At 38.7% G+C, this 12,079-nt stretch overlaps 1 protein-coding gene across 1 annotated transcript in view; it reads right to left on the reverse strand.

The window, feature by feature from the left end:
• RXFP2 (relaxin family peptide receptor 2) overlaps positions 1-12,079 on the reverse strand; it is a 71,617-nt gene that overhangs the window by 5,954 nt on the left and 53,584 nt on the right. The window contains exons 11-15 of the mRNA XM_081083592.1: positions 7,706-7,777; positions 7,527-7,598; positions 5,739-5,810; positions 2,851-3,080; positions 1,844-2,254 (exon numbers count right to left, since the gene is read on the reverse strand). Coding sequence (XP_080939718.1) covers positions 1,844-2,254; positions 2,851-3,080; positions 5,739-5,810; positions 7,527-7,598; positions 7,706-7,777 — 857 coding nt within the window. The remainder of the gene's footprint in view (positions 1-1,843; positions 2,255-2,850; positions 3,081-5,738; positions 5,811-7,526; positions 7,599-7,705; positions 7,778-12,079) is intronic.

Consider the following 12,079-nt stretch of genomic DNA (forward strand, 5'->3'; position numbering starts at 1 on the left):
TCTGAAAACAGACTTACAAAAAGGATCAAACTATATGTTCTGAAGGCACCAAAAGAGTGTGAGATATTAACAGCAGGAGAAACTGGGTGATGCTATAGGGAAACTGCTATCTTTGTAACTCTTTTTCTCTAAATGTAATTATTCTAAAATGTAAAATTAATTTTTAAAAGTGTATGTTCTTATATTCTTTAGGCAGAAAAGTGGTTTAGGATAAGAGAGAGAGAGAGAGAGAGAGAGAGAGAGAGAGAGAGAGAGAAAGAGAGAGAGGAGACTATCTTTTTATCAATACAGAATATATCACAGGTACTAAAATCCTTTTAGCTGACCCACACCTTAACTATAAAATCTGAACGTTTTTCACTCTTCATTTGGGCCTATTCCCTGGCTTTAGGCCTCTGAGGCCTCTGTCTTTTCTCTGCCTTCACGTAGCTAATGCCTCCTCCTCCTGTGGGCCCCAGTTTGGATTCATTTCCACTGGGAATCCTCCCCTGGTACCCAGATCTGGGGCTCCTAGAACATGCTGTATTCCTCCTTCATGCATTTGTCAGCCTGTGACGTAGGATGTATTTACTTGTCTTCATTCTCCTTTCTGGCTGCAGGCCTGTGAGAACCAATCTGTTGTATCTCCAGTACCCAAAATTGCTTCATAAATTCATGTCGGATCAATGAATGTAACATAATGTGATGCAAGGCAACATAACATACTGTGTGTGTGTGTAGCTCTCTATGAAGTGCACCTATGCTAGAAACATCTTACAATATCCTATAGCCATGAAAAATAGCTATAAAACAAGGTAGTATGTGAGGAGTATTATTAAAATGGTGCAAATAAGGTGTTTCACTTTTCAGAGGAAGAAGACAAGGAGTAGATGGAGGAGACCTGGGGACAGTGGCTAGGGCCACTTTGTGGTGGGCTCTGAGTGCTAATTTAAACTTGACCTTGGTAGTAGCAAGGTTTCATTGAAAATCTCTGAGCAGAGGCACACACAGTTCTTTCAGTCCTCAGGGAGGGCGAACAGTGGTATGTGCCACATGAATAGGAGAGAAGGGCCCAGAGGACAAAAGACTAGGCAGGCTAACGTAATTCAGGGTTCAGGTGATAAGGTTTTTAAAGGAAGGTGGTAGCAGTGGACTGAGAGACTGGAAGAAAAGAAAGCAGAGGCATATTCTGATAAAAAATATTTGTGAAATGAGAGGACAATAGAGCCTATTGACCAACTGGATGGGAGAAAAAGATGAGAAGAGGAAATGGAAATGATCATACTCCCCTAAAGAGAGGACTTGGGAATGACTTTAGTTTAAAGCAATTGAGATATCTATTAAATGATAAAAACATTTTTAACCTCAAAGGACCCAGCTTCTCTTTCATTTGTAACAGAGAATATATGGCCTTCTTTTCTTTTTTTAAGAAAAGGAGGGAAGACCGAGAAAACTGAAAAAGGATGAGTTTTATGAAGTATCCTTATGTTGTTAACTTTTGAGCAGCATTTCCCAAAGGCAACGAACCTTTCTGCAATTTCCACTCAGATAATCTCCTGTAAGTGAGTTATTATTATTTAACTCACATATAAACTGTAAAACAAAATGAATTCAAGTAATGTGGTTGGGTGAGAGGACAACTTAAGTGACCTAGAATTCCTCCAGCTCAAAGTTCTGGCAGATAATAAAAAAAACCATCTAGAGATCCTGACAGTATGGATTTTCATGCTAAAATTTCTGTAAATAAACAGTAAGAGCTTTATTTTAAAAAAGGGACTTACTTTCTGAAATGAGTAAATATGCTGAACTTTGTGGTATTTCTAACAAGATTATATTTGTCAAAAAAATGAAAAATATAATTTACCTAGGAAAATTCCAAGAGAATACCCTTTGCTTCCAATATCTTCAGTTTGGTCATCATAAAGTGGGAAACATACACCATTTTTTCCATAAAAGTTTCCAAAATAATCATCATTCCAAAATGGAATCACAGCTATTAAAAATCCCACAATCCAGATGCCAATGAGGATGAGTGAAGTGTGCCGTTTTCCAGGGTGAATGTTACTGAAGGGAAAGACAATAGCCAGGAACTTCTCCAAAGTCAAATATGTCAGCAACAGGACAGAGACTTCAGTGGACAGCATGGCCAGGACACCCATGAGGCGGCACTGTAAACTCTCCATCCACAGCAATGCATACTTCTGGTACTGCCCACGGTATTTTAGGTCAGAAAAGCCAATGAAGAACAAATAAACACCCATCAGGCAGTCTGCACCTGTTAAGGAATGGATAAGGGTACATTGGTAGTTCCCAGCATTTTTGTTTTCGTTTTCTAATTAGGTCTACTTCTTTCATCCTTTATTAAATGAACTAATATAAACACCTACAACAATACCTACAAGCCTGGACTTCAAAAGGTATATTATTTCTAAGTACCATGCTATGTCTTAGTTTTATAACTTTTTTAAAAGGTGGCAGGGAAATTGGAGAGGCTAGTTTTTAAATAGTAAACAAATATTACTTACATAGTTAATAAAAAGAATAATTTTCTGGGCTTGAGTAGAATGGGTGTTATTGTAATTGAGGGTTAAACAAAATTTAGTTTTATAACTCACAACCTGTCCTGCAGAATTCATCCCTTGATTCTTCAGCTCTCTCTTGCCCTATTTCCAAGACTCCCAGGAATGGGTACTAGTTTCCTGAAAACTCATATAAGAACAGAGCAGCCAAAGATAATAGCACCTTCATACTTTTAAAAAATTGCCCGACAGGTATAATTTAAATTAAATGCCATTGGTTGAAGGCCAGTATATATCTAGTTTACAGCTCACAGAAGATATCCTAGATCTATGTGAGAGGAAACATACTTACAACAAAGGATTTTGATGGACATAGCGTGAGTCGTGTTTTCAGCTTTAATGAAAGATCTCATGCCAATGACAAAAAGATTTCCAAAGCAGGTTATGAAAGCTATAACCCAGACACATATTCTGAGGATATTGTTAGCCAAGAGGTCCTCAAATGAAGAAATGCCGTCAGTCAAGGGCATACATATTCGGACATGGGGAGCATAGGAGCAGTATCGAAAGTTTTTGAAATAACTAAAGTCAAAGGAAAAAACAGAGTCACTTTACAGCAATGACACAGAAACCACAGCTGCAGTCCCATCAGGTATGCAACTTCACTAGGTCTGTTTGCTTTTGTTTAATAGAGATCATGTAATTTAAGAGTTCTTCATGGAATAGATGTTACTCTAGGCAGGCTGCTTCTTTTAAAAATGAACCTACAAAAATAGAAATTCCGTGGCTTGTCTGAGGTGAGTCAGGGGAGGACATGAGAATGTGAAGTCTCCATCACATTGGATTATTATCTAGGGTGTTATAAAAAGTAGGTTGTCAAGTTGATCTTGAGCAAAAATTCAGGGGCTTGGGTGCAAAGGACCTACAGTAGCTCATAAAAACATTCCTGTCTTGTACTTAGTTTTAAGTATACTCATATAAACTAGCCTTCTTATCCTTGGCAGGAAGGGAGGGTCTCTGAGACCAGGAAAACTCATTCTCACTGGAGCTAGGAGGAAAAGCAGCTGCCTGAAACACAGATTTCTTCCTATGGATTAGAAAGACTTAATTTCTAGAGGAAAACAGGTTTGTTTGTGACCAATCTATTTATGATCCATGTGTGTGGTCAAGCATTTGAATTGGGGAGGTTATCTGGCTTATTGCCATTCCCCAAACCTGTGTGTCCAGGATTTTTGCCCATAAAACTCATGCTATTTTTGTGTTTTTTACCACCTCTTTTAATTCATCTCTTTTCTTCCAAATCTTTTCATTTTCCTCCCCATCCAGTTGGTAGACCAGAAAGTTAAACAAAGCTTGACTTTGCCACAGCTTCAAGGCCTCCTATGATGGAACCCCTGGTTACCCAGGTCCTCCTTACCTCCTTGGCTTCCTGTCTCACTCCACCCAGACACACTGGCCTTCTTCTAATCCTCAGACAAGCCAGCTCACCCCCTTCTCAGTATGATGCTTTTTCTTTTCCCTCTGCTGGGAAGGTTCTTCCCTCTTCCCTCGGATGTCAGGGCTGCTCCCTCCCTTCATTAAGGTCCACAAGGCTATCACATTCTTTGACTTCTCTGTGGACTATCAACGTCCTCTATCCCTTCATCTTGTTGTACTTGTCTTCATAGCATTTACTAACTACTAGAGGCTCACTGCATGAAATTCGTGCAAGGGGCTCAGCCTTCGCAGCGCTGGCTTCATCTGGAAGGTCGTTCGGCTGTCTGGTCTAATTAGTATATTATGCTTTTATTATTATAGATTTGTTTGTTTATATGTTTATGTTCTTGTTCTAAAAGCTCCATGGAAGCTCCATGGGGCAGACACTGGTTTCTCCTGGTCATCCTGCGTGCTCAGATCTAGAACAGCGCCTGGCACGTGGGAAGTACTCAGCAAACACTTCTTAGATGAGCTAATGTATGATGCATAATTTAGTGCTGGGATGTTAGGTAGAAAAATTGGAGGCAATACCTGCTCTGAGCAGCTTACAGTCTAGCTTCCCCATATCATCTACTGTGCACTTAAAGGAACCTGATATATAACTCTTGTTTTCCCCTTCTTTCCTGGAATCCCTGGCATGCATTGAACCCTTGGTTCTTTAGGAATTATGTCCACTGTCTTCAGATAGAGCCAGCTAGGGTATCTCAGTAGTTCAGCCTCTCTTCCCACTGTGACTTTGGCATTGAATGACAAGTGGAAGGGATGGGGTTATGGGGTGAAGGTGTTTCAATAAGTGTGGACAAGGAAGATGAAAGAACTAGGCCATTTAGTAGGGACCTAAGTTAACACATTTTCTGTTAGTTGTTGGGTCCTCTTGACCTCAACCTAAGGTTCTCTATCAAGTTCTAAAATGATTGAATTTCTCTATTTTAAGACCTCACATTCTGTCTGCAACAAGGAAATGAGAGCCTCCTTAAATATCTACTGGTGCCACAGAAAGAGAAATTGTGAAAACCATGCAAATATGCATCAAACAATCATCCTTTAGTAATTACACCTATAGCACGGACACAAACAAAATGTTTTCCCAAAAGAGCACCTTCACACCAACCATTTCAGCCACTTGCTGCACCCAACTTGTAAGCTTACTTCGAATTCTCCCTATTGTTGTGAATAACAATGGTTAATTTTTGAAATCATGAACACAGAGATAACACAGTTGATAAAGAAATAATCATGTCATAAACACATATATTAACACAACGTACACAGTGCACTTTAGTCAAATATATTCAAGTGATTTATCAAAAACTACTGTAAAGATTAATTACCTCCATTTTGAAGTGCACTTAGTAACAGTAACAACACCTGGAATTTATATAAGCACCTTTCTTCCTAAGGGCTCAAATCTTAGAGCAGCCGACTGCTCACTCATGAGAGGTGAATTAATGTTCCCAGGTCTCCTGAGTACCAGTGAGCCATTGACTTCATCTCGTGTAATGTGTGGCACTCTGGTACCCTGATCTCTTATTGGGCCTCAATTGGATAAACAGCATGTTTCCAGAGAGAAGTGTCATTCATGTCGGCACATCATAATATTGAATTCTATTTGAACAGGGACCAAAGGTGACAAAATTAAAAAGTTCTCAATAAAAAGACTTTTCTTGCACCAAAACATATTGCAGTGACACACGAGACAGTTTGCACTAGAACATCTGCGACATTCCACCATGCGGTCTTCTCCGTTCTTTCATACATACATACATGTGAGAAAGATTCCTCATGGGCTGAAACATGCGTGTGTTTATATTTGGAATCTCTATCCTTTCCAGGTCTCTGGAAAACAGGCACACAGGTTTCATTTTTTTAGTATTTCACTTTTTAGTAATTGCATTCTTTGTCCTTCCTTAATGTCACCTTTCAAAAGCCTATGTTTCCAGTTCAAAGTAGGATAAGCATTTCATAGTGAGCTATCTTAGAAAATTGCCATTTCTCCTTATGCCTCCTGTCCACAGTTTACTTTGTGATTTCCTATGCAAAATTACATTCTAGTACAACACTGTCATTTATTTCTTTGGTTGAAAAATGGCAGTGGTGATTTGCACCATTATGAAATGGGCTCGGTTATTTGATTTTAGAAACCATGCATGTGAGTTAGAGGGTTTCCACAGGAACTGCTATGTCCAACCAGAGGACATCACTAAGTGCATTTGTGAGAATCTAAATTTAAATACAGTCATTTTTTTTCTGGCCTATGTGTATTTATGAGGGAAACCAGGGAAGCCATAATAGGAACTCCAACTCAGGACAATTGTTCCCTATGACAACCATGGGAAGCATAATCCTTTAATTCCTCCAACCCCAGAAGATGTCTTCAGGGGGTGACAATGAAAACCCTTCTTCTCCTCATTCCAGATGCTTCTTCAAATATGGGTTCTTTGAAGACCTTTTTGTGATGGCATGAGTTAAGAGAGTGTGCCTGTTCTCAGGAACAATTGCTGGAGAGAGGACAATCTAAAATGAGAGAAGCCTTTCACTTTTAAAATTTATTGTGAAAGGTGTTTGATTCTCATTCCATTTCTTTTTGATTAATCTGAGTAAGGATTTCTCAACATGGCCCTGAGTTTTCCGTTGCACATTGAGTCCTTCACAATGGAACTATCTTGCCCTTTGGTGATCAGAAACTAGGCTTAGAAGAGTAACAGTGCTACTGAGTCCTCTCAGGGCCCCTCTTGCAGGAAACACGCTAGTCCTTTAAAAGGACTTTCCCCTTTTCTTTCTTTTGCTCTCTAGATTTCTCCTAGACTTATCACAGTTTTAGCTTTGCATGGATTGTGTGATTATTTGAATAGTAACCTATAGTTTCTAAATGAGCAGAAGCCACTATATCCTGAGCTCCTAAGACAGCAAGTGCTATAAATAAGTTGGTGGCCAATAAATATGAAATAAATATGTAAATAAATTGTTATAATGAAATTAATAAGATAATCAAGAAAGAAAAGAAATATAAAAAGAAAAGTTTGGAGTAAATAGCTACAACTTGACTTTTCAGAAAGGCATGGTGTGGTAACTTGATATTTTGCCTTTCAGAATTCAGTAAGTGTTATGGTAAGTATTGGTTTTTAGAATTGTATGAAGAAAGGCTTTAGGCTGAGACTGGGTAACACGGTATACACTCTGTGTAAAAACATAGGGTAACTGGCAGAGTTCTTGACACTACTTGCAGCTTAATATGTTTGAAAATTTAAAACACTAAACAAAATTAATTGTCTGAATGTTCATCTTTGCTGCATAATTTTTCCCTGCACTGATTAAAAAGTAAAAAGTATGCTCTGTAGACTGATGGAATGTTGATTGCTGTAGGAAAGGGGATAGGGAAGCAGCAGTAAGTCTTCCAAAATTTGTTCTTCACCAAAGGTTTAATAACAAAACAATTGCAAATTTAATTCTCTATGAAAACTGTAGGATGAGATTTCCCATAGGAATTAGATATGTTTCTAAGTGAAGTACATCCACTAAAATATAATCAGCGCACTGTCATATTTCACTTACAGAGACTGAAGTTGTTCAAGACTTTCGAACTGGTTCTTGTGGAGATACAAGAGAGGGTTGGATGACAGGTTCCTTTTGTTCCATTAGAGGGAAGAAGGAAGGAAGCATCAGGATGTTATTATTTTGGTAGTTTAAGATGTTGCCATTTAAATCTGATGGCGGTGGCAAGAAGAACTTACAGTTTTTGTAGAAGCTTCAGGTCTTTAAAAATGTGGATTGGTAGCTCTGTTATCATATTGCTAGACAGGTCCCTATTGGTGACAGTGAAAATCCAAAGCAATTACATTGGAAATAAATGACATGATTATTACTTCTCAAAAGTTTCATCATCCCACTTGACATAATAGAGAATATGATTCAATTTTTTAACCAACCTGATAACTTGCTATACAACCAGCCTGTGTGAGTCAGCCAAATTAGTATGTTTTCCATCACTTGCAGACATGTGACATTTTGCTCAACCAGTTCCTGTTTGGAATTTCCTCTCAGCCCTTTTCCAACACATTCCCAACCTGGCTTCAATATCTACTTTGATTAATTTCCTCTGTTTTAGTACGAAGAGTACACTTTGACAATTCACTGTTTTGTAATCCTATTTGGTTCATATATGTGATATTATGTTTATTCAACTATAAGCTTTCTGAGGTTAAGACCCATGCCTTCTATTTATTTTATATTCCAACTAAGATAGATTACTGTGTACACTATATTTGTCCAGATAATCTTGAACGGTAAGTTCACACATTTTTCATCTCTTTTATATGGTACTATTTTTTTAAAATAAGAAATTGAGAATTTAGAATTAAATATAATAGGATAGTCTGATTCAGAAAGAATCAGAGGGAAGTTTTTCTGCAGAATGAGGAAAAGAGATTTGTTAGGATCAGAAGAAATCGGGAATTTTTAAGAGTCCAAAATATCCTTTTGAGCCAGAGAAGATGTTAAAGCAAACCATGTGAAATTGCCTAAGAATCAAACAAAAGATCTTATCTATTTTTGATGTTTTGGAACTGCTGGTCAATGCGTGGGAGCTACAAATAACTAAGACTTAGCTCTTTCTCTAAAGAAGCTTACAATTAGAACAAACAGCTCTATTTTGAAACAAGGAATGAATGAAACAAGTGCTATTACAGAACAGATAAGAAACAAAGGAAGAAGTCCTCAAACTTGGCCTGTGAAATTAAGAAGTGTCTGAACAAAGCTGGATGATTTTCATAAGTGGAACAAAAGGAGAGCAGCTTTTCAGTGGAGGGTTAAATTAAGCAGGATCACAGAAGCAGATGCTCAGACGTCAACTCATCAGGAGTCAGCAAGTGGTCCAATGTGTTGGAGGATAGAAAGTACGGGATGGAGAGGATGGGGGTCTGCAGAAGCGCATACAGACAAAATGGAAGGGCCATGAATACGTTCTGAGGCAGTATTTGCCAGAGTAGAGTCCAGGCATCAAAATCAAGGAGGATGCTCATAAAAAGAGCACATTCCTAGTGCCTGTCTGTAACTATCACATTGGAAGTTCCAGGGGTGGAGGGAGGAGGATGCCATGCATTTAAAGTCAGAGTTGTGATTTTTTTTGAACATTAACATTTGCGAACTGTGTCAAGGACTTTGTTAAACAGCATGCAACAAGGAGGGAGGATATTAATCAGGACAGTGACATATATGCTATGGGTTGTGAAATGATATAAGTCTGTCAGAATCATGAAAGATAGCCTGAGAAACCAGAGTCAGAGGAGGGAACCTGGCATGAGACTTTGACCCTGGACCAGCTTAAGAGGGTTCAAGGAAAGACACTGGCAGGGCTTATGGTCTGTAAGGACACGAAGTGTAAGAGAGTTAGCTGGAAAGGGAGTAGTCTTTGAGCCTGGCTGCCAGGGGGGTGCTAATGTCACTAAGATGATAAGTCTAGGGCAGTGGTCGGCAAACTCATTAGCCAACAGAGCCAAATATCAACAGTACTTCCTCAAAATAGACTCGCCCAGGCTGAAAACCAACTTCTGCGCATGGGCCACGAAGTTTCAATCTCACTGTACGTGTGCCCGCACGTGGTATTTTGTGGAAGAGCCTCACTCAAGGGGCCAAAGAGCCGTATGTGGCTCGTGAGCTGCAGCTTGCCGACCACGGGTAAGGGAAGGAACTGGCAGTGGGGTAAGAGTTGTTTTGATTGCTCTTGAGAGATTGTGATGATATTCAAGTGTAGAGGTCCTGCCAGTTGTGAATTCTGACCTGGCTTTAGATGGAGGAGCATACTTGGGTCTTGGCACAGAAGAAAGCCACAGGTGTGCAAGGGTAAGGGACCCCGACAACCGAGTAAGGTGATGATGATCTTGTACACCTAGAACATGTCCTGCAAAGTGCTACACTGAAAAAGAAAGGGCAGTCTTTTGGGGGAGAAAGGACTTCAGTGGCCTCACATAAGCTTGCTATTCCTCTCCAGGAGGGGTTGGTGTTGTGAAGGCACAGTAAAATGACCTAACATTTTTGTAAACTCAAGAAATATAAATGCCTTGTTCAAGTTAATTCTTTTAACTTCTAAATTTCCTTTATCTTACTGATGTTATGTGGGTTGAAACATTATTATTGGCAGGCTTAAAGAAGCAAGCAGGTGTCTCTTAATTAGGCTCTTTTATTTGGAGCAGGAGTGGCCCTAAGTATAGGATAAGAGGAAGATTAGGAAATTTTTCAAAATATGGACTTCTTCCCACTGTTTTCTGAAGTTTGTATATAAAACCCACACCTATTTGCCCTGAGCTGCTCCTCCTCTCCAACCCATAACCCAAATCCATATCCATCCCCCAAGATCTGATCAGGAAAACCCATTTGAGAAATGAGCAAGCTCTTCTGAGTGAGCTGCCCTTAATTTTTTTTGCCATAAAATGATGATATTTTTAATTCTAACACAGTGCCTTGTACACACTGGGCACTTAATAAATACTTATGGATTTGGCTTATGATACTCATGAATTAAATTGAAGTATCTTAAGTATCTTAATTGTTCATGAAATTCATGAATTATTTTTCAAATTACTTGTTTGTTTTTTAGAGAGAGAGAGAGAGAGAGAGAGAGAGAGAGAGAACATTGATGTGAAAGAGAAACATTGATCAGTTGCCTCCCATACGCGCCCCAACTGGGGATTGAACCCACAATCCAGGTATGTTCCCTGGCTGGGAATTGAACCCGCCACCTTTCAGTGTATGGGACTACGCTCCAATCAACTGGCCATGGCTTTCAAATTACTCTGACTGAGTTATTTCCCCCCAGTCTTTTCTGAATGTCAAAATAAGGTATAAAGAATGGGGAAGAGGTTAATTAAGAAATTAATTTTCGTTTTTAGACCTCACATCAGAGGGAGGAGCTTTCTCCCCTAATTGCCACTATTTGTAATATTACATAATTTTAACTTCCAATGAAACACAGCCATGTGGGTGACAATGAATTAATAACAAGCAGATGATTTTTCAAAGGCTTAGATCTACAAAACATGTGTTTGAACAGAAAAATGTCCATGAGCTCTCTGAATTGCTTTCAATGAGCCTAAGTCTCATTCCCGACACCAGTGTTTGCTTCATCTGTTCTAGAAGTCATAATTTCTCAAGAAATAAAAGCATCTTTGTTCTTTTCTTTATAATTAGTAAATAGTATTTCAGTTAGTCAGTTATTCATTCAGCAGCATTTATTGAGAATTAACTACACTTTAGTCATTAGAGAAAATAATCACTGGGTTTAAGGAGCTATGAAAATTCATTTATTCCCAAGCACATATACATGAAATTACTCAAAGAAAACAGGCAGGGAAATTAAAGTAGGTTAAATCCATATTAAGCTCATGTCTAATTTTAATTTGCTTTTGACTTTAGGATAATGTTGGTTTTCTTAATGGATTTTGAATCTCTAGTAGTCTACAGGATTTTGATTGCTACTAGTGGAAAAGCAGTCTCACTAGTCAATTAAATGTATCATCTTGGAGGAAGCAATCATATTTTCCTAGTAGACAATGCTACTTACAGTTCTCCTAAATTTTTTAATGAAGAAAATGTCTTCTCTGGAACAAAATCAATTTGATTTCTAGGCAGAAACCTGTAAGACATGGTGAGAGTCAGCACTGTTGGTTTGTGTCTGCTGCAGTAACCAGTTCTCCTTGGGACAGGCCATTGATCTGGTGAAATTCCCCAAGCCTCCTTTGAAGTCTCAAAGAGAGGTAGGTTCTGGTGTGGAAATTAGGCTGGAGTTTCTCACTGAGGATGTCCACATGTCCTCTCTAGGAAATGCTGTCATAAGTAGTTTGAGGTGCTGAGTGTGGTCTATAAAGCTGCATTTTGTTTGAATTCTCATCATTTTAGAAAGTGTTTCTCAAATACACACAAGTAATATTAGATTTGGACCTGTTAATAATTCTCCAGAAGGCTTTGAGATAACTCTTGGTAAGGCATGTTCCTTAGGAGAAAGCCAGAAAGAGCAAAGCTTAACAAACCTCATAGTAGTTTCTGGGGCCACAAACAAATTTTACATTTGGTGGGAGCACATTGGTTTTACTTTGTGTGTAAATGGAATCCTC

Source organism: Myotis nattereri (genome assembly GCF_964212035.1).
Source record: "Myotis nattereri genome assembly, chromosome: 2".
Classification (NCBI taxonomy): domain Eukaryota; kingdom Metazoa; phylum Chordata; class Mammalia; order Chiroptera; family Vespertilionidae; genus Myotis; species Myotis nattereri.